Genomic DNA, 23,813 nt, shown 5'->3' on the forward strand with positions numbered 1-23,813 from the left:
TTTTCTCAGCACCCGTACGCGTTACAAATGAGGCGGTCGGGGAAGTCTTCCAGCTTTCAAGAGCACGTGCATTATTTAGCGTGTCAAATCTCCAACTCCGTGCGAGAGCGTCGTGGATAGATGTTGCGGTGAATGCGTGCAGATGGTTCGTGTCGCCGAGGCATTCCATAGGTCGGATCGCTTTCGGGTAAACACAGCGCAGAGTGTGTGATCAGGCCCTTGTCTCGTGTAACAGCCTTAGCATGCTATCAGCTGTGCAACACAATCTGCCGCCCCAGCCCGTCGATTGGCCAGCGGTTAGTTCTGTTATCAAGTACAGCTGCTGCTGAAAGCGGCTTGTTTGAGCTTCCAATCCATGGAAATTTGGTACGTAGACATGTCAGGCTTGGTAAGTTTGCATTTCTCTTTATCCAGGTGTAGCCAATGCATTTGCAATCTTCTTGTGAAAGATTGAGAGCACAGAGCTCAGTTTGAAAAATAAAATTGGAAACTTACAGATGACCTCACATTGACAGCATTGAAATCACTGTGTTGAAGCTCTAGCATAAGGAGACATAGAAGTTTATGGCAGCCATGGATTGGGGGGGGGGGGGGGGGGGGCATCGCCTTTCCCCCGTCATTGTTAGGTTGTAGGAGAGGGTACGAAGCACATACACGCTAGCCCTAATAAAATCAATTCTAGCCTTGAAGACGACTAGTGCAATTGTCCAAACCTCAGATCGAGCACACAACTCTTTTTACGGATTTCTTCATTTCAAACGTCTGTCTTCCCCTTGCTGCCGTTTTTTATATATTCACACAATGAAGTATTGCAGCCATGCCGTCACATTGAACTAGGTTAGCCGCTTTGGCATCAAAGCCACCATCCTTGAGTACCAGTACATTCAGAAGCTGCATCCGTGATGTCACGTAGGGGCTATGTACATACTGGTTACAGCAAATAAACAAACATCTTTGTAAAAGGATGAAGGTCCACTTTCTACCGTCTCTTCACTGTGTCTCTTATACACACAGTCCAGTTGCAGTCATCCCCCTCTTCAACACCTTCATGGTATGTGCACACTTGGAGTGAAACATATATTCCTTATTTACTGTCATGTGCAATGGTCGCCCTTGCAGTCGCAGTCCGCTGCTGGCAGACAATGGGTGAATTTCGCTTACCATGAAAGACATTGAAAAGCTATAAATTGAAATAAAACACCTCTGACATTGAATTTAAATTATTGACATACAATAGGACTGCCTAGCTGTGCAAAGCTCTCTCCAAATTTTCATGTTGTTTCTTAAGTGTATAAATGGAAAAGTTGCTAAAGATGCTAATTGAATCTGTGACGAACATTTTACCTAGAGTTTGCCTCACACATACTCCAGTCACAGTATTGGCTCATAAAGCCCTCATGTTTTAACTGGGTTTCATGCTGCATGTGTACAAAGTCAATGTAGGTGATGAAAGTTTAGGTTAACATGTGTAGATAGCTTTTGTAAGCAAGCTGCTTCTAGCCATCACCTGGCCGTAGCAGCAGCGTTTTCGGTGGAAGCGAAAATGCTTGAGGCTTGTGTGCTTAGATTTAGGTGCATGTTAAAGAAAGCAGAGTGAGTCAGGGAAGAAACCGGAGTCAAGAATATCATTGTTGAAATTAAGAAGAAATTAAGATGGGCCGGTCACGTATCACATAGGCAGGATAACCGCTGGTCATTAAGGGTAACTGACTGGATTCCCGGAGAAGTCAAATGCACGAAGGGGAGACAAAGTTTTGTGGGCCGATGAGATTAAAACGTTCGCAGGTATAACATGGCAGCAGAAAGCACAAGACCAGGTTAATTGGCGGATCATGGGAGAGACTTTTGCCCTCCAGTGGGCATAGTCAGGCTGATGATGGTAAAGAAACTTGAGTGGTTGAAATTACCAGAGCCCTCCACTACAGCATCTCTTATAATCATAATCTGGTTTTGGAAAGTTAAGCCCAATCAATTATTATTATTATTATATGCTTCTAGCCATCAAGACGCATATGTTCTCCAAAAGTGACCTAAATTCTAAATGAGAGTAAAGCAGTAAAAAGTGTGTAATATGTCTTTTCTTGAGATAAAGGAGAAAAACTTGTTCACGTTTGCCGTTCACATATCCTGTAAACCTTTGTTGCCTTGGTACGGCAGACAAGGTTGGTGGACGTCTGCGCAAGGCGCTTACGCGTGAAATTTTGTTACTGTGTCATTAAAATGACTTATAAATATTGCAGACATTCCAGTAAAACTGTAATTGTGACCAGTTAATTTGTGACTATGCATTTTTAATGCCCTTATAAGCAAAGAACTGAGTGGCAAGTTCGTCACGAATATAGCTATGATGCAAAGAACTGAGTGGCAAGTTCGTCATGGGTGTAACTGCATAGCTGCCGATTCAGGTGTTCTACTTACTTCCTTTTAGTGTTATTTATTAAGCATTTTTGCCTGAAGGTTTCGTCTTTTTTTATTTTTTTATGCACGAAGCTTCTTATGAGTGAGCTTGATCTGGTGGTGTCTTCGCTCCACTGCACATGCGCATCCCCTCTTTCCTTTTATGCTCCCCCCCTCTCTCATCACGCAACGCCAACACAGGCAGCGTGTGCTAGCAAGTTTGTTGATTGAAAAAACTGATTGCTCATGCTGCGCAACCGTTCACTGGCCACACCGTAGATATAGGCATTGAATCTTGACCTCCCAAGGTAGTGCCAATGAAAATTTCCCCCTGTGTGTTGCTGAATAAAAATTCGCAGCATGCTCGTTAACTAAAGGTGGACGGCTGGTCTCTGTGTTCAATCTGAGTCTTCTGTCTCTCAGTGCCCATTAGCAGAAATTGGCATGTTCCAGCAGGAAACACCGGTTCATAACTGCGTGCTCTGTGCCTCACCAGGTTTCTGTCCTGTGCAACGCCATGATGAGCGTTAGCGTCAGTGCTGCCGCCAATGCAAGCATTAGTGCCCACTGCTTCACATCTACACATGGTTCCCTTTAGAGGGAAATGGTGTATTTTATTCCCTAATGTAAATTGATAAAGGGCACAGTACAGCCGTTCAATAAAGTAATTGTGATAGCTACTAATCATGCACAACCGTTTGTGTAGTCCTGAATGTCGGAAGCACGATATTCTCTGTACAACGACCCTTTGTTACCTTCACCTGAAAAGGCATCAGGTGTCCTTTGATCTTACTTTTTTAGAACATATTTTCCACACTACCAAAGGTATAAGCACATTGTTGTAAATCTCTTATGATACTTATAATGTGTGCACTGCTTTGTGCACCTCTGCCGCACTGATCTTTTTGTCGAACCACTCCAGGGCAACGAAGGGGACGTGGAAGGCAGCCCCGTCATAGTGACAATGCGCGCACGTCGCGTGAGCACAACTACGACACTGTGCGTCTTCTTCACAGCATTCCTGGTGCTGGCAACAGGCATTGTTGGTGGTGTGTTCCTGTATCGCCAGTTCACAAACTACAAGGTTTGTCAGTTGTACTTCTTATGTCTCCGCTATAGCCAAGGTTTGTTGCAATGTGTATGGCTCCAATTGGCTAATACACTCATATTCAATAGTGGTGGGTTGGTTACACTTGTTCTAGCAAAAAGAGATTAGTGGGGAGTCAAATGATTGTTTTAAAATTCTAGTATATGTGGCGCTCCAGTTAATAGACACATTGCATTGATGATAAGAGTGTCAAGCCATTACACTGTTTTGAATGGGTGCCAAAAGAGCAAATATTGGCTTATGCCTGATTAGCAAACTTTGCACATATATGTCCTTGGTGCTTGTCATGCATGTCATTTGCTAATTGTAAAACAGATAAAGCCTAAACTTTATGACCATCACATGGCCTTCAAATTTCGAAAATTTAGGAGAAGCAAGTTATTTGTGGATATTTTGAAGCATACATCTGTTGAACACGTTTGTATGTGTAATTTCTTGAACTGCAGCATGAGTACTCTCACCCAGAATTTGAAAACGGTGCACCGAAGTTCAATGGAGATATCGCATCAGTTTCGGGTTAGAGCAACACATAACGGCTATTTTTGTGATTGGAAGCGACGCTTCATCTCATGGCAGTGACGACATTGGTTTTGATTGGGTTAACATGCCAAGTCACATGTGATATTCATATGGTTCCAGATAAGCCATACTCTCTGATTTCTGTCGTTTAATATGAAATGTTCTCAGCTATTGCAACAGAATGCTAGATGCACACATAATAGCCACCATGAGGCAAGTCGTCCGGTATATCTGTAAGAGGGGCACAGTGATTGAAACCAGCCTTCGATGTCAACATAAGAGTGCAATGCGAAAGGAAACATTTTTCTCGTCATCTGCTGGGGTTTTTGAGTTCAAAGACTGAAAACTTCCATTACCGAGGATTAATTTTGATCATTCTTTTTGAATTCATCTCAGTATTCAACAGTACGCACACTCCAGCACTGCAGAATGCAGACGAAGAGGCATTGCAGGGCCCCTTTAAGGTGACGGTACCACCGTCGCCATCTTGCGAGTAGTTTCTGCTTGAGCCACCAGAAGACGCCACTAAGTCACGTTTGGAAAAAAGGGAGGAAAATGCACTCTCCGCCATCGTAGCATGCAGTGGCGAAGAGCCTGTTCCTGCTGGAACTAATCCATTCTTTTCGGAGGTGCCGCTGCTCCCATATCTCCTTTGAAACGTTTCAAATGTGCGTGACGCCCTCCCCCCCCCCCCCCCCCCCCGCTCCCCAATAACAACAACAGCAACAAAAAAGGCACGGACCCGAGAGCCTTTGTACTCCCGTGCAACTGTCCGGAAAAGAGGTGCCTCTCTCTCTCTCCTGGTAATGGTTTGGTTTCTGAACCGACTCTTTCTCTTCCTCGCTAAAAAAGAGTAGAAAGAAAAAGAGTAGTTCTCGAGGAAGTTCTTCAGTGGCCCTGAATACCGGCAGTGTTGGGTCGCGTGGAACAACGCCGACCTTGAGCACGTGCATAGTAATTATAGATTTCTCCACTGTCAGCAGCTTTGGTTCGACTGTGAATGTAGTGTGGGTGTCGCGCATGGTCCGCTTGATACTTATGTCGCTACATTCAGAAGCTACCCAGGAAGCTCCTTTCCACTACTTCCTGGCTATCATTACATAAAGCCCCTTTTCCGCGCCTTGCAGTGAGCCAAAAATGGTGATTTTGTATGCATGAACGACAGAAGGGCATTGCCTTTTTGCTAGCGAGAACACTATGAGCCTCATGCATCCCAAAACAGATGTATGGGGCGCAGCTGTAAACAGATGTATGGGGCGCAGGTGGCTATCAGTGGCGCCTCTATAGGCGGTGCACAAGGCGTATACACGAATGCGCTGCTCAGCTTTAGCGAAACATATGAGAGACAATTTTTTCATCTATAAAACGAGTCCTCCTAGCACCGCACCGAAGAGCGCAAGTCGTAACACAGATGCGAATTGCGTCCTTTTGGGAGTATTGAATAATAAAATGCGTAAGGGCTCTTTCTCAGCGAAACCCAACCTATCTGTATAGACCTAGAGTCGACACCCGAAAACTAGCTCAGCTTTTCCAAGAGGCTGTCCAATAAGGCACACGGAAGCGATTGTTCTTGTACTAAAATTATAATTTCATCCCGCAGGTTGGCTGCTAATGGCAAAGTCGGGCAACATTGGGCAATGTGCATTATTTTCAGCTGTCTAGATAGCAGCAACGTAAAGTAAGAGATAAATAAAACAGAACACAGAGAGAGACGGCAGTTGAACGAAGAACGCATTCAGTGCGAAATCTCCACTGAAGCATCGAGAAGGCTGGTCCTGACAAGGACCGTTTTTTTTTTTTTCTGGCTTTCTTGCTTCTGCTAGAGGTGGTGGATATCGCCGCATCCTTTTTCGCTGTCTTAGGAAACGGCACACTGCCATGCACGGTTGTAACACCGGGCACGAGTGTCTTGCGTTGGCGTCCGCTGCTCCTATTCCCTCGAAAGCCTCAACACGAAAGCCTCAACCACAGACTAGCAGACGAATAATTTTTTTCCCATTTACCACTAATCCCTGTCTTTCCTTTCTTTCGTTTTCTCCTTTCTCTCAGTGGAAGAGGAAACTTACAATGAGGCGTGACATTCCTGAAGTACGTTTTGAGAAGTCTTGGTGCTGATCCTGCCGCTTCGTATGAATGTGGAGTGGTGAACACGTTTAGAGCGAGAAAAGCAGTCAGGGAAGCAGAAGTTTTACAGGTGTTTGCAAAGTGGGCGCCAGGTGCAACACCCTCTACGACGGAGTTGCCTTGTCGGCGCTTTCGGGAAACGGGAGACATCATGAAAGAATGGATTCGCAGCGCGCCGTTGAGTACACAACGAGCGTGTAGCAATGGGCATTTCTGAGAACGCGGCATCCGCTCCCGTCGTAGTGTGATGACGTCAAGAGGCCTCAGCTAGTCTAGAAGGTATTGGCCAGGGGTCGCTCACTATTTTGCAAAGGTCAACATAAAAAAAAAAAAAAGAAAAAAAGAAAGATTTTTTTGTCGAGCCAGGTGGCACACTTGTCACCACCCCATTATAACGGGGACGCTCATATCATCCATCCATCCAACAAGGCTGTTGCAGTGGTGGCGCGCGACGCAGAGGTAGTGATTTACGTGGACAAAAATTGAAGGCGTGCAGACTAACTATACGAACTGGTACGGGGTGTGTACGCCTGTGGAGTGTTTTAGTTTATTTACTTGATAGGTGTTTTTTTTTTTTCGTTCTCTGGTTAGGGCGAATTAATCTTGCCCGCCCGATACAAAGAGAACAGCCTCAAATCATCAGAGTCAATGGGCCTTTTTCAGGTCCGAACAGCGCCTCCAGTGGAGATCACCGAAATCGAAACTGGGAGTCCGTGGCCTCCGAAGTTATCCGCCACGGCCCGGTAGAAAAATCTCGTAGGCCTGGTATTTTTCGGGATAATTTGCAAACGACGCCAGGTGCCCTTCAGTTCGCACCTGTCGCCGCCCTGTGCAACGTTTATAGAAGCTGTTTGGCTCTGTTACTCCCCCCAAACATGGCGTCAAGTCACCACCACTTGCACCACTTCGCATGCGCAGGCTAGTCTCCCGAAAAAAAGTCCATTGTTATCCTAGTTCAACCGGCGTCACGTGAAATATTCAAACACACATACACTGCCAGACACTCGTCACCTCCCTGCGATGGGAAAGCGCGCTTCAGATAATGTCCTACAGGCTTCTAAAATATGGGGAGGCAAGGTCCAGTTCTTTGTGTCCTTCAAAAACGCTTCTACAGTCACCTGAGTACAAAGGCGAGCAACCAAGCAATTCCTGGAATCTTTGGCACAATAGCCTAACCTGCTGGTTATGCATTCCTGATGTACAGTGCAACACGCTTTATTCCCTTCTTCCTTTCTCTCTCTCCTTCTCTTTCTTTCTTTTTCAGCAGCATTTAGCCACTGAAGTCTAAAGAAGTCCATCCGTGTTTTGGCGGCTTAGTTATGTTTAGAAGCGCCACTTTTGACGAACGTCGGAACTGACGTGAAACAACTTGAAGTTTTTTTTGACAGATGGCGCTACCGTCAAAAAGTGTTTGCGAGCTTTATTATTTTTGAAAAATCTTTTGTTTCAAGCACCGCTTCGTAAAGTTAGTGAGTACTGGTGATTACAAGACACTACATGGTCCTGCTAATGTGAAATACTTGTTGTGAATTAGCCTACAAAAGACAAAAAAAGGAAATTTGCACGAACCTGGCAAGCAGAAAAATGAGCTAAATTCACTGCTGTCCTACAAATTTTCTAATTAACTTACGACAATTTTCTCTTCATAGAAACCTAGGGAAAGGCTTGCTGATTTATTATTGAAGATTTCAGAGTTTCAGCTTGGATAGTTTTGTCCCTTCGTCGGTAATGCCTGACCAAGTAGCGCCATAAATTGCCGTATTGAAGGAGTAATAATTCAAGAACTGTTCATCAGAACACAAAACAACTTCGCGTACACATAATGTACATTGTAGCCTGGAAACCCATTCAATATTGTTGTTTTGCACAAAATAGAAAAAAAGTTATTTACTCATAAACTTTCATTCTTTTGCCCATTTTTATTAGAGCGTGCATCAATTTCTAATTGCTTTACTGGCAATATCTCTTCATAGAAACCTTGCATAACGCTTCGTTAAAAGGCTCAGCAAATTTCATTTCGTTATGTTGGGCAGTTTTGCTGCACTGGCAGTACAACGGAGGCTTGTACAGCAAAAACGCTGTTTTTTGCTCACACTGTTTCAATTGCCATGAAATAACACTCCAGACTAGGCGAAAAGAGTAGTTGTCATTAGAAAGCGGAGAACGTAAACTTTATAATGCAATAGAACTCATATTCTTCCATTGAGCAGAGCAAGCACAGTGAGCCAGTAAACAACGACTAAAATGTCGAGCTCTTGCCACTGGAGTGGGACCGCCACCTTAAGCATTGTCAGAGCTAAGAACTCAAAAAGCACTGAAATATTGTTATTCTTTCACATTATATTTTTGTGCACTATTTATATGCTAGCTGACTAGCTTGGTACATGCATTGACCTGAAAGCAGGTACCACCTCAGTGACTGACCCTGTTCTTTATATGAAGCATCATCTATGCAGCAGACTCACAACCTACCGGCAGCATTTTTGGAACAAGCGCTATTAATAAGCTCCATTTAACACTTTCGGGACCAGGGAAAATCATACATTCACAAGGAGTGTTACGATAAATATTTTTAGTAAGTCAGATAAACAAGATATACTCATGTATTATATATCAAAATGAAGTTAATTGAATGGTCTTTTAGATGCAGGCTAAATATTACACAGAAAAAGTTTATGCATAATAATGAAAAAGTGTCATAAAGAAAGTGCCACGAAAAACAAACATAAGAAAGTTTTAAAAGGCATGCATATACAAGTAAAATTGTGAACTAAAAAAGTTTCAACATATACAAAAAGTGGCAAAATGTCTTCTTTCTCTAAAATAAAACTTTGGTCCGCCTATTCACAACTGCCTTTGCTCAGCCTGCTTCACACTCGGAGCACTCGTGCGCCCGTCACAGCTGATGGCTCTCATGCCACTGCAAGAAACAGCTTCTTGTCGTTGTAAAACACAAGTAAACATCACAAGTTCTGCAAAAACAATTAGTTTTGAGTTCAACTTTCTTGCTGTTATAGCACAGCTTGCAGCTTCTGCGCCTTTTTGCCTTTTCGGGCTTGTGGAGCGTTCGTTTAGTGGAGGGTGGAGGAGGAGTACGTGCTGGCTTGGCACTATCAGTGTTGAAGATCTGACTAACGAGCTCTTCTCTGAATGCCAGGTGGTCGTATTGAGATTTTCTTTCAAGTTCGGGGATATCTGGGTGTGATGCGTGGTGTGCTTGAAATAACATGAAACTATTCACACAGGCAATATCAATGCAGTGGAAGAAGAGTGTCTTCCACCGCCGAACGCTTCTCATGAGGACATTGTAATAGCCAATCATCTGGTCTGATTTATCTACTCCTAGCATTTCAGCATTGCATTCATGTATAAGCAATGGCTTTGGTACAGAAATTTGAGCCCAAGTATTTTCCTTTTTTTCCCTTCTTTTTGCTTTGACGGTCATATTGGCTGTGTGATTGGTGCTCATCATGTTGACAACGCGACGGTCCTTCCACTGGAGGTATAATATACCGCGATCACGGAGCCATCTTATGTCCCCACGTCGCACTTTTTTTTCCCATCGCGAGTCTTTTAGTTCAACTGGAAATCCTCACCGGTCTTTTCTTGTTGTACCGCCAGCCAATGTTTTTCGGTCAATCAGGTGACTGAACAAATGCGTCGATGTGTAAAAGTTATCCATAAATATTCGGTACCCCTGATCAAGATATTCGGCGCACAGCTGGCAAACTACATCAAATGCTAATCCATGAGGTCCTGGCTCATACCGCTTGCCGGTATAGACACTGAAACGTACCGTGTATCCGGTGCCGGGATCAGCTAGGACCCAGAGCTTATAGCCCCATTTTGTGACCTTATCTTTCATATACTGCCTGATTCCCCATCGCCCTTTAGATTTCACCATTCGTTCGTCCACGGAGAGATCACGATTTGGCTGAAAAAGGTTCGCAGACACTTGATTCACATGCTCCATAAGCCACCACACGAACCGGAGCTTTCCTCTCAATAGCTGGCTCGCATCGTCCAAGTCGGCAACATGGAGCATAGCGAGCAACGCTATGAAGCGGCGTCTGGGCATTATTCGTCGTGGGAGCAGGCCACTGTAGAGCTCACCCATGTTCCAGTAGAGCTTCGGGCGTGGAACCTTGACAATGCCCATGTAAATTATGAGGCCAATGAATTTCATCATCTTGTCTGGGGTCACCTCTTCCCACGAACCATCGGGACGAGCGTGCGTCGGTTTTTCAAGTATTTTCGTCCAGCCGTATTTGTTCGAGTTTTCACATAGCATAGTGATCACTTGAGTTGTGAAAAAAGAGCGAAGAAGTCGAGGGCCGTCAGAAATTTTCTTGGTCCGCTCCTGAGTGCCACGCCTACGTAGTCAGTGATGTAAACACCAGGTGCACGGTGCGGCGCAAAGACGATCCGCTGCTGCGCTGGTGGCAGGAAGTCGTTGCCGTACGTTGTGGAAACCCTGCCAAATCAACATAACACAATAAAAACGTCTAACGACCGTGCAAGCATGCTCAAGAGCCAGCTGAAAGGAAAGCGCAACTAACCTTGGTCCACTTGTTGAACTTCCAGGCTGATCGTCCCCCGACTCGCTGTCCGAACTAAAATCCGAACTTCCGAAGTCGTCTTCTGACTCTTCGCTGCTCGTATTATCAACGAAATCAGCCGTTGAAGCAGGGGAATCGCGAGATCCGGGCCGTTTTTCAAGCGCGCTGTGTCGCGAACTTGACGCCATTCTCTCAATCAGCTGACGCGACCGCACCCAAGAGAAACTGCGATTGTCCACCGCCACCTCCCTGAAAAAAAGCAAACTACTCGAAAAATGGAAGAGTGGTGTTAGAAATACCACGCAGATGGCTCAACATGTCAAAACGCGCGAAAAATTTAGTTTGAAAGTGCTTTAAAACCCATCGGTCGTATACGACCGATGGCCCTATGGGCTGGTCCTGAAAGTGTTAAAGAAGCCAAACTTAGGAAACTGGCCATCCGCTATAATGTCAAGACTAAGTGGTGTTCTATTCTGAGTCAGCAGAACGGCCTTACGGCACAGGGTGTGAGAATATTCAAATTTTTTCGTATGTTTTTCAAATAATTTTTGCTATTCATTATGCACAGGCATTTTACCATTCGAAGAATTCAAACGTCTGGAAAATTAATGTAGCAGCTTATAATAACGTAAAATAAATATAACGATAATAAATTAGCATGTAGTGTGCTTAGTCTCCCATTTCGAGACGCCATCATGCGGAACTGCTAGCCACTTCTCCTCCGAGCAGTCGCTGCTCAACGAGCTTGGCCGAGGCATTAAAGCGCTAAATGTCCAACTGTGGTTTCGAGTGGGCAATGCGATTTGTTGCTTGTGACGACGCACATTGCAGCTTCTGCACTCTTGCGTGTCCACTAGAGCAATGTTTCTGCCTTTTCGTACATGACCGCCGTGAGTGGAGTTAGACCTGAATACTACTCTGAGCAGTAAGCTTGGTCGTGCTTTATATAGCCGCGGTGCCCGAAGCTTTAATATACGTCATGCACAATCTTGAGTCCGAAGAGTCGTCCCACGATATCTTAGCCTGAAGATCGAAAGTGCTAATAAGAAGTGCCTCTTACCATGAGTTCCATGACTCCACGCTAGTCAGTCCAAGACACCTGTCTGCAAGGTTTGCAAGGAGCGGGGCATATTATTGTAATCTGACGAATAATATTACACTTGCAGCTGCCAAATTGAAGTGTACTTACATCCTCAGTCATCCTCAACCCAGGAACACAGAATGAGTGTGAACATGTCAATAGGGAGCGCAATTTTCGACTCTCATGTGACCTCGGTGACACGCAAGCAGCAGACAACGATCTCCCGGAGCAAGGATCTGACCAATGGTGAGGCGGGCTAGAGCAACACGGCAGACTCAGCCAATCGGGGGCCTCAAAACGAACTTTAAGCATTTGTTCGTTGTGTGCTTGTTTTTGAATAGAGTACCTAGTTAAAGCAAGAAACTTGACTAATAAATGCTCTTCCTGGCGAGCTCAAAATGGTGGCACCCGGTTGTACTGTTGCAGGGCTATAATTTTTTTAATGTCAAATTTAAAATACCCTTAGGGATCTTCTCTATTTTTTCTTTTTGTGATATCATTTCGAAGTGTTTGAAAAATGTTCCAGAAATATTACAGCTCTTAACTATTATCTATTCACTGTGAATCTCTGACCTTTAGTAAACGTGGTGAAGAACTGTTTCATGACCTGCTACAGTTCGAAGAAATGTAGCCTTTAAGAAACAGGCACTTTTTAAAGTGTCCTCTGCAGCATATTTTCTTTCATTCCTCAATCCTTTTAGACCACTCAATTCATCATCAGTCAGTCTTGGAATTTGTTAAAAGATGCTGGTACAGTGTCTTTTATGAAAACAAACACATGAGTGCATGGTCTGCGCTCTGTGGCGGCTGCCCGCAGCACCGTCAATCAATAGCTAAAGAAAGCACGTCTGCTTACGGCCACATTGCCTATTGCAAAACCGAAACAGGAGCGTAATCTGTCAGCGCTTGTCCACAGGCCATGACTCATTATTATGTTTGCCAATAAATATTGCCAATAGCGAACATGCTGTCTTTTGCTATTGGCTGCCTGCAGAGTGCAGGCAGCCGTGGCAGAGTGTAGGCCGCATTCACCCCTCCATAAAGGACGACAGTTTACATTGCAACTTCCTTGTGCAAGAGATTTATCACACATCCTTTTCGAGGGGTTGCTGTGATGAAAGAATCATATTTTTTTAATGCATTTGTCTGTAGGCTTTCGCAAACAAGGATTCTTGGGAAGCAGTAGTGCCTAGTATTGTTTTGCCTTGTTAGTGTAAATTTTTTATCTTGGACAGTGAAATTTACGGTGCATCACGACACTTCCACAGAAACATCTTAGTATTTTACGGACTTTTTTTGGTCAGTGCACAGCTTTCCAGGCCATTTCACAGCCACGTTGCGTTTGCTCATTCATACCATTGCTCTTAAAATGTAATTTCTTGGCAGTCTGTGGCTCCAACTGGCTTTTGCACCATTAGACACAACACATGATCATAGTCAAGCGAAGGATAGCTTTGAGTTATGTGTAGCAGTACTTTAGTTGCCTTGTTTTCCCTTTTTGAACATTCATGGTTCTTGCTAGCTCCCACATATTGCATCATTTCAGAAACGTTTACTGCAAGCAGTGAGAGAAACATTTTCCAAGTTTGAGGCTTAAGCAGGTCATCAAGGGCAGAAGTCATTAGCCTTTGTGCTTTTGACTGCAAGTGCAAATTTGTGTGTGTCACTGGGAGTTTTTATGCATTGTACCAGTCTTTTTGGAGGATTCAAATTACAGGTACAAAAAAATGTCTGTTCAGAAAGTAGCATGACCAACTTCAGAAATGTGTGTTAATAAAATTTCTGGCTTTACTAGCAACCTCTGCATTGAAAAGTTATTACAGCCCTCAAGATGCTGCTTTGCGTCTTTCACCAGCACTAAAATGTACCCAGATTTTACACAATTGTTAATGTTGGGTGCCCTCTGAAAGTACCTAGGTTTTCCTAGGCCCCACTATTGGTTGTAACAGGTTCTTTGTAGGGATATTGTGTATGAACTCATAGGTTGAACTTCTAAACAAGCTGTGCTGCACAATTTTCATGATTTTTATTATTGCTAGTTTGATACGCCCTCTTTATAATGGTTAAGCTAGCTTAGCAGACTAATGATGACTGTCATTTCTTGCAATGTGGACACGGGGGCGGTTTTCTTCTCTCATGAGCTGTAAAATGTAGGTGTGACACTGTGCAGAAGAAACAAGCCCAAGAATGTGTAGCCACCATTTTGCTGAACCAGGCCATGACATGATGATCCAACTATGCTGCTTTCAGCGAAATGTAGAAGTAGGGGGTGTATTGCACTTGTACAAAGGTGAAAAATGGACTCGGAATGAACATTTCAGCTCAAAATAAGCCCTGGATCCAACATTATGCAATTTTAAGCAAAAAGTAGAAGTAGGGGGTCTGTTGTGCCTGTACAGAGGTGAGGAATGGACTTTTAAATTAATATTTCAGGGCAAGATAAACCCTGGAAGTCGCTGGCTATAAATATAAACCACTCCCATCGCTGGCAACAGTCATTCGGCCATCGCATGTGACACGTGCTACGTAAAGCGGAGTAGGCATCTTATGCCGAAGTTTCACCTGCTGCAGTTCAGTTTCTACGTCAAGCTGAAAAAAACTGATATAGTGCAATAGCATATGCAGCTGACCACGGAACGAAATCATTCACTGGAATGCAGATGCTTACTCAGCAAGCACCTTCACACTTCACAGCTCGTGATAGTGTCAGTGTCCTCACCCTCGCGTTGTTAGCAAGTTGATAAAAATATTCAGTTGTAAATTAAAAAGTAGCATGTTTATAAAAATATTCAGTTATAAATCAAGAGCCTGATGAAACACGTCAAGAGTTGGTCAGCGCAAGGGTTAACCTGCATAACACAGATTATGATCGGAGGTTAGGTGTCACGGCCCCTTTTTAACTTGAATCATGAACAGTGCCATTCTGGTGATGAAAAATGATTTCCAGGAAACGTAACTGTGTTGGGCCTGGTGTCTCATTTTGTTTCCTTTTTTAGAAGGCTTAAATTCAGCTTGGGCAGGCTCCTGTTCTTGAAAACTCGTGCAAGAGCAAAAACACTCAATTAGGCCACGAAGCAATATGGGACACTTTACAGGTCTTCTTTTTGGCACATTGATGCAAATAACTGCAAATTTAAAGCAACAAATTGGTGGCATTAACATCAGTGCCTTCATATTATAGCAACGTTCCACCATACCTGGGTGCAACATTCTGGGTTTTTGTGCGACACCACGGACCCGAGCTAACGGGGGAGTTTCGGCTCCCTCCCACACCTAGCCGTGCGTGGCTTTGCCGTGTCCGGGGAAAAGGGGATCCTGGGGGTTGAGCCAAAGCTGGGTGATTGGACCTTGAAGGCCCCCCGGCAGAGGCAACACACCTCTTTGGCCCCGGCTTCACGTAGACGGCTTCCCTGGGCTGACCCACCCAGGGGAAATCGGCAGTCGCCTTTTCCTATCTCTCTCTTCCTACATCTTAGTCTTTTCTCGTCTTTAAATCTGTCCTGTCTTCTTCTCTCTTCCATTTACTTCCGATTTTTCATGGCGGCAAGGGTTAACCTTGTGTAATTACTCAACCTTGAGTAGTTATATTTGGTTATAGTGGCAATGTACGGCTGGCGTCTGCAGCCTTATGCTATTAAGTGCTTCAGCGTCCCCTGGTTGGACTCCATGGTGGGTGGTCGCCATTGCTGCCGAACAAAAAGTACACTACTATGGGAACACCTGCATTTCCCCGTCTCCTAGATCGTCTCTTGCCTAAGAGGGGACGCACCGATGACATATCAATTTTCAGCCAACCCAGACAATGCTTTCCCAAATTCCATGTTGTGCACAGCGAAAACCCAACAAAACAAGCCAGAGTAATATCTCCATTTCTTGTTGCTAAATCTCTTACAGAGGTCTTTGGCCCAGGATACAAGGTTACAAAGATGGCTAGCAGAGACCTTCTCCTTGAGCTGCCTGAAAAACACCACTATGAAAAACTTGGCAGTCTCGTAGCATTTGGAAATATCCCAGTATCTATTTCACCTCATAGATCAATGAACACCTCACGCGGAGTTGTTTCAGAAGCAGACCTTCTTGAAATGTCTGAACAGGAACTGCTTGAAGGGTGGAAAGAGCAAAATGTCACAGATGTGAAACGAATCGTCATCAGACGAGACAACACAGAAATACCTACCAAACATTTAATACTCACCTTCGCATCTAGCACACTGCCTTCATCTATAGACACAGGATACATCAAACTCTCTGTCCGTCCCTACATTCCCAATCCAAGACGGTGTTATAAATGTCAACGATTTGGTCATGGCTCGCAGAACTGCCGGGGTCGGGAAACTTGTGCAAGATGTAGTAGCCACGGCCACCCATCTGATAACTGTGTTACTACGCCTCACTGCGTGAATTGTGACGGGGAACACGCCGCGTATTCGCGTTCGTGTCCCAACTGGAAGAAAGAAAAAGAAATAATCACTCTTAAAGTCAAAGAAAACATCACATTCAAAGAAGCAAGACGAAGAGTGTCGCCATTTTACGGCGCAACATATGCTGATGCGGCGCGTCAGGGGGCAACGCCGCACCAGCCCTCGCCACCCCTTCGGCCTGCGCAGAGCGAGCCGTCGGCTGTGGCACCTGCCCCCAAGGCGGCTGTAGCCCAGGCTACACCGCCTACTCCCAAACAGAGACCGGAGACTCCAGAGTCTTCGGGTCTCAAGGCCTCCCCTCACCAGGCGAGGCCCAAAATCCAAACTAACAGCCCGCACGTGCGGGCATCCAGTGCCTCCGAGGAGGCAATGGATACGTCGGCACTCTTGGTGCCGAAAGAGCGGCGTGGCTCCTTGGAGCGCGCCAAGAAAACAAAAAAGCAAATAACAGGGCCTGGTGACGGCCCTGTTAAGTGAACTCAAACTCCCCGTCTAAACAGCCACTCGCTTTTCGTACACACAGCATTATTTTACATTCACCATGAACACTCAAATTATACAATGGAACGTCAGGGGCCTTCTCAGAAACCTTGACGACATCCAAGAACTCCTATACGAACACTCACCAAAAGTGCTGTGTGTACAAGAAACACACCTTAATTCAAAACACACAAATTTTCTTCGCAAATACGTTATTTTTCGAAAGGACCGTGATGATGCCATGACATCATCCGGAGGTGTTGCCATCATAGTGAATCAAGGAATTGCATGCACACACTTACAACTCCAAACATCCCTTGAGGCAGTGGCTGTTCGAGCGGTTCTTTTTGATAAACTAATCACAATCTGCACTATTTACATCCCTCCTAGCTATCAGTTGCAAAAACGTGATTTACACTCTTTAATTGATGAACTTCCGGAGCCTTATGTTCTCCTTGGAGACTTCAATGCGCATAGCAGGCTATGGGGAGACTCTCGTTGCGACGCGCGAGGTCGACTGATTGAACAATTCCTTCTCTCGTCGAACGCATGTCTCCTAAATAGAAAAGAACCAACCTATTATAATCTCGCACATAACACCTACTCCTCCATAGACCTAAGCATAGTGTCTCCATTTCTTGTGCCTCTACTCCAGTGGAAAGTCGTCAGTAATCTGTACGGAAGTGACCACTTTCCCGTAGTTTTGAGCACAACTACAGCAACTGAGTGTACACCCCGTGTTCCCAAATGGCTCATAAACAGAGCCGACTGGGAACGGTTTCATACCATCGCTCATATAGATTGGAGTGACATGTGTACTTTAAGCATTGATGTTGCTGTCGACTACTTCACAGCTTTTTTGATTGATGCTGCAACAAAATGCATCCCACAAACAAATGGGCACCCAGGAAAACGGCGTGTGCCATGGTGGAACTCTGAATGCCGAAACGCGCGCAAACAGCAAAACAGAGCTTGGAGGCTGCTTCGGAACTCGCCGACAGCCGAAAATCTTGACACCTTCAAGAAAATAAAATCTCAAGGCAGGAGAACGCGTCGGCAGGCCAGAAGAGAAAGCTGGCAGAAGTTTTTGTCAGGGATCAACTCATACACACAGGAGGCTAAAGTCTGGAACATGGTCGGTAGGATAGCAGGAAAACAAGTACACACACTTCCACTCGTGGACACTCGGGGTGATACCTTGGAAGATCAGGCAAACTTCCTCAGTGCACACTTAAACAGGTGTCCAGCTCATCCCACTATACTGACACTTTCCAAAAATACAGAACAAGAATAGAAAAGCAGAAACTTGAACACAAATGCACTAGATCCGAGGCATATAACCAAGCTTTCAGTCTAGCTGAGCTGCAAATGTCTCTAAACTCCTGCAGTACTTCTGCCCCAGGTTCTGACCGTGTGGTGTATGAAATGTTAAAAAACCTACCAATCGAAACACGAAAAACCTTACTTTGTTTGTACACTGCTATCTGGTTTTCTGGCGCTATCCCTACCTCCTGGAAAGAGGCTATTATTATTCCCATTTTGAAAGAGGGCAAAGACCCTTCTTTACCCTCGACTTATAGGCCTATAGCACTTACAAGCTGCTTGTGCAAAGTCTTCGAAAAAATGATAAACTGCCGACTTGTACATTTCCTTGAAACAAATAATTTGCTCGACCCATTTCAGTGCGGGTTTCGAGAAGGTAGATCCACCACAGACCACCTTGTTCGTATCGAGGCACAGATCAGAGACGCCTTCGTCCATAAACAATATTTTCTCTCTGTGTTCCTCGATATCGAAAAGGCTTATGATACAACAAGGCGTTTCGGAATTCTAAGAGACCTTTCCCACCTTGGCGTGCGCGGAAGAATGTTTCACATTGTCAAAAGTTACCTGTCAAACCGGACATTCCGTGTCCGAGTAGGCACGGTTCTTTCCCAAACATTTGTTCAGGAAACAGGCGTGCCACAAGGTGGTGTACTTAGCTGCACACTTTTTCTCATAAAAATGAATTCCTTGCGCTTGACCATCCCTCGCAATACCGTAAAAACCCGCGTATAGCCCGGGGTTTTTTTCTAGATTTTAGGGTGCGAAATTTCGGCCCCGTACTATATGCGGGTCCCAAGAATTTTCGGCCCAAATTCAGTTTCGGTTTCGGCATAGCGCGGTGCTATCATCATCATCAGCTGTCTGCGCGCTTCTGCGCTAGGTAGTGTTAGCGGCGTTAGTCTTAACTGGTCAGTTGGTCAGTGGCCTTTGCTTCAACTTGGTGCCCATAATGACGGCCTCGATTTTGCTCCTGTGATTTTACGCCATGTCAGGACCGCGCAGGCAGTACTCTGCTGCTTTTAAAAGAAAAGTTATCGCTGCTGCCGAAACCATCGGCAACTGTGCCGCGGAGCGGCAGTTCGGAGTCAACGAGCGGAGCATTCGCGGTTGGCGGAAGCAGAAGGAAGCCCTCTTTGCATGCAGCGGCCAGCGAAAAAGTTTCCGCGGACCAAAAAATGGAGCATTTCCTGACGTGGAACGAGAACTCACAGACTTTGTGCGGGAGCAGCGAGCTGCACATCTCGCTGTCAACATCGAGCTGCTACAAGCGAAGGCAAGGGAGATCGCTCGAGACAAAGGCATTCAGCCGGAGGATTTCAAAGCGAGCAAGCATTGGGTGTCTCGCTTCATGCGCCGCGCTGGGTTCTCCCTACGTCGGCGTACGTCGATCTCCCAGAAGCTACCAGAGAGCTACGAAGAGCACCTCGTGGCTTTTCAAAGGTACATAATTGTGTTGCGAAAGGCAGTCCCCTTTCAGCTGGGCCAGATCGGCAACGCGGATCAGACGCCGGTCTACCTGGATATGCCCTCGGCGCTGACGGTGCATCAAAAAGGCTCCAGGCAAGTTATCGTGCGGTCGACTGGAAACGAAAAAACGCGGGTGACTGTAATGTTATCCTGCACGGCTGACGGTCGCAAGCTGCCACCCTACGTGGTGTTCAAACGAAAGACGCTGCCGAAGGGGGAGAAGTTCCCGAAAAATGTCGTCGTCCGCTGCCAGGACAAGGGGTGGATGGACGAATCGTTAGTCCTTGACTGGATAAAGTCCGTGTGGTGTCGACGGCCCGGAGCACTGCTGGGGCTCCCTTCGATGCTTGTGCTCGACGCGTTTCGGTGTCACCTGGCCGACTCCGTAAAGCGACTGCTGCGCGACTCCCGCACCGAGCTCGTCGTCATCCCGGGAGGGATGACATCACAGCTGCAGCCGCTTGATGTGTGCCTTAATAAGCCATTTAAGGACCATGTCAAGCGCCTGTACGTGGAGTGGATGAGGTCCGGAGAACCAGAAGTGACCCCTGCCGGACGGCTGAAACGGGCCTCGCCAGCGATGCTCTGCTCGTGGATAGTCGAGGCTTGGGCCTGCATTCCAGAGGCGCTCGTTTGCCGCGCCTTCAAAAAGTGCTCCATCTCCAACGCGCTTGATGGCACTGAGGATGATGTGCTGTGGGAGAACATTTCCGACAAGGGAGCTTCGGAAGAGAGTGCGTCCGACGACGAGGATGAATGAAATGTCAATAAATGCATTTTTTCCATTTTCCTCGGACTATATTCGGGTGAAAACTTTTTTTCTCACGTTTGCTATCCCCGAATTACACCCCGGACTATATGCGGGTCCGAGCTATATGCGGGTTTTTACGGTATGTTTTATTGCACATATGTCGATGACGTCCAGCTTGGCTTTAGGTCTTGCAATCTGGCATTGTGTGAGCGGCAGGTTCAATTAGGTTTAAACAAGCTCTCCAAATGGGCAGAGGAAAACGGATTCCGACTGAACCCACAAAAAAGCACGTGTGTTTTGTTCTCTCGAAAGAGAGGCATGCACTCGGAACCTGACATTCGACTGAACGGGCAACGTCTGTCCGTCAAAGCCGAGCATAAATTCTTAGGCCTAATCTTGGACAACAAGTTGACCTTCGTTCCGTACATCAAGTATCTAAAAACAAAATGTTTAAAAGCCATGAATGTTTTAAAAGTGTTGTCACGTACTACTTGGGGTAGTGATAGGCAATGCCTCATGAACCTCTATAGAAGCCTCATTCGCACCCGCTTAGATTATGGGGCCGTTGTCTATCAGTCTGCTACTCAAAGTGCCTTGAAGATGCTGGACCCCGTGCACCATTTGGGCATCCGCCTTTCTACGGGTGCTTTTCGCACCAGCCCCGTAGAAAGCCTTTACGTTGAGTCAAATGAGTGGTCGCTTCATCTGCAAAGAACCTACATGTCCTTTGTTTATTTCCTTAAGGTGAAAGCAGACAAGGAGCACCCCTCATACTCTACAATTAATGATTTGTCAAGCTCAACTCTGTTTCAAAACAGGCCTTCGATGAGGCAGCCCTTCTCAGTTCGCCTGAAGTGTCTAGCTCAAGAAACTGCAGTGTCACTTGAACACAGTTTAATGGCTCCTGTAGCATACCTGCCACCGTGGCAGTGGCAGACTATAGACTGCGATGTGTCTTTCCTAGAAGTTACAAAACATGCACCTATTGCCCATATCCGAACATACTTTATGGAACTTCAACAGAAATACACACGTCCTGAGTTCTTCACAGATGCCTCCAAGACTAACTCCTCTGTGTCCTACGCTGCTGTTGGCCCATCCTTTTCGGATGCTCGCCCTCTACATCCACGCACAAGTATCTTCACAGCGGAAGCTTACGCGATACTTGTGGCAGCTAAACACATCAAACAATTACAAATACAAAAAGCAGTAATTTATACAGACTCCCTCAGTGTAGTAACGGCTCTGCACACTCTTAAAAAACACAAAAACCCAGTCCTTGTCTCACTTTACTCCATTTTATGCACACTCTACACACTCAAACAACATGTTGTAGTGTGCTGGGTGCCAGGGCACCGTGAGATTCAAGGCAACGTGAGGGCGGATCATCTCGCTGCATCCGTCCATGAGAGCACCGCCATTACATCCATATCAATCCCGGCCCTTGATCTTAAGCCGTCTCTCAAACGAAACCTCCGGGACTACTGGCAGAGCAAGTGGGATACACACACACAAAACAAACTACACGTTATTAAGCCACACCTTGGTCATTGGCTGCCTGTATCGAAATCGCGTCATACAGAGGTAATACTAACGAGACTCAGGATAGGACACACATACACGACACACACATATCTTTTGTCTGGTGGCGATCCACCATTGTGTGACAGATGTGGTGAACCATTAACCGTCCTTCACATGTTAATCCAGTGTAAACACTTAGAAACTATAAGAAAACAACATTTTACATTACCCTACCGACAACATATACCTTTACACCCTGCAATGTTCGTTGGTAGGGAACCGCTTTTTAGTCATAAATCATTGTTAGCGTTTTTAAAAGAAATTCATAGTTTTCATATCATACACCCGGGCATTCCGTAGCACGACCTCTCTAGAGAGGTTTTTGCTGCGGCGGTTACACAAGAAAGCACTTGCCTCATGGCCCTTGGACGCAAGGGTGTGAACGAGTGAGGCACTTGTGCTAATGCCATTCATATCCACCATCGTTTTTTATAATCACCAACTCTTGTCATCTATCCTCACCACACACACGTTTCACGGCGTGGTCATGATTTTATTACTTGTATGTTTTTACCCGCCTTACCGCGAGGAATTTTATGGCCTTTATACAGCCGCTTATCACAATCATTGTCCATATTCTTAGTAACATGAACTGGCGCTCTTTGGCCGTGAAATGGCCCTTGCACCACAAAACTTCAAAACATCATCATCATCTGGGTTTTTGTGCTATTCTGTGTACATTGATGCTGATACTTCAATTGCAAAGAGCATATATATATATATGCCCTCCAATCATGGTCGGCATTTTCATCGACACTTTGTCACACATTCTGGGCACTTTTTCCTTGTAAGTACCGTATTTACTCGCGTAATGAATGCACTAGCATAATAAATGCACCCCCAACTTCACTCGTCAGAATTTCAATTTTTTTTTTTCTCCCGTGTGATAAACGCACTTCCTACATTCTTCCGCTGCAGTCCTGCCGACTATCACCCATGGCGCCTCCTTGTCCATTAGATCTCTTCCTTTTTTTATTATTATGCCGTCCCGCCTCGACCCGCTCCCTCTACCCTTGCCTGCTGCCATATTGTGTTTTGTTCTATCTGTGCGCAGCACGTCTCCTGTTTTTTTAATTATCTATGCCCCACAGCGACGTTCATGAACAGTGCGAGTGTAGAGGCATTGCATAGAAAAACACACACAGTGAGCAGAGGTCACGAAACTACTCGCGCCAACCGACAGTCACTTCCTGCAAATACGAGATCAAGACCCAACCACATGCATTCGATTTCCGAGTGACGACGGCAGGATTTGCTGTCGCCATGGCTGTCTTAAAGGGCCACTCATCATATTGTGTTGCAGGTTTCTGGAAAACCAGAAAAAAAATATCGCTTGTTGCCCAGAAAAGATTGTGACTATTTTGCCAACATGGTAGCACCCCCAATTCTCGCTTCGGTTGCAATTTGCTGTTCATGCTTTTTATTCGCGTGTACTTCAAAGATCCCTACCTTTTTTGTAGTAACTTTTCATGTAAGCAGTTAGGCGTTGGCCGTATTTTGTTAATCTTGTTATCAGAAGTATGTTTGATGCTTCGGTGGTAGCTTGCTGCAATGTTAGTTACGGCACTTGCTACAATGTCAACGGCAGCGGCGCGGTGGTCGTGCTAGGTTGCCAGGAAGTTGGCAAAGTGCGTCGTAGCACAGGCTTCTGGGTGTTGCTCGAGATCACAGCAGATACCACTGTTGCGAAAAATATAGTTGCGAAACGCTTTTATGGCATGCATGGGTGGCACGGGGGCAGCTTGCAGAAGATGCTGCCATCAACAACCGAAGTGCAACAAAGAAGCCTTTTCCAAACACCGTACGCACATGTCAATTGTGAATGGCTAAGCAACCTAACTTTTTTTCGCATTGCTGCATTTTTTTTTGCTCTTCTTGAAAAAGTTTTCATAAAATTTGCCCTGCATAACGAATGCACCCCCAACTTTGCCCCAAAAGTGTGTTCATTACACGAGTAAATATGGTAATTTTGAATTGCATTGTGTTTGTTGCATTC

General features: G+C 45.5%; 1 protein-coding gene across 1 annotated transcript in view; it reads left to right on the top strand.

Moving 5' to 3' along the window:
• Window positions 1–23,813, top strand: part of LOC119177765 (integral membrane protein 2B) — a 39,955-nt gene that overhangs the window by 1,389 nt on the left and 14,753 nt on the right. Inside the window, exon 2 of the mRNA XM_037428949.2 lies at window positions 3,320–3,481. Coding sequence (XP_037284846.1) covers window positions 3,320–3,481 — 162 coding nt within the window. The remainder of the gene's footprint in view (window positions 1–3,319; window positions 3,482–23,813) is intronic.

The sequence above is a fragment of the Rhipicephalus microplus genome, chromosome 1, assembly GCF_043290135.1.
Source record: "Rhipicephalus microplus isolate Deutch F79 chromosome 1, USDA_Rmic, whole genome shotgun sequence".
In the NCBI taxonomy this organism is placed as follows: domain Eukaryota; kingdom Metazoa; phylum Arthropoda; class Arachnida; order Ixodida; family Ixodidae; genus Rhipicephalus; species Rhipicephalus microplus.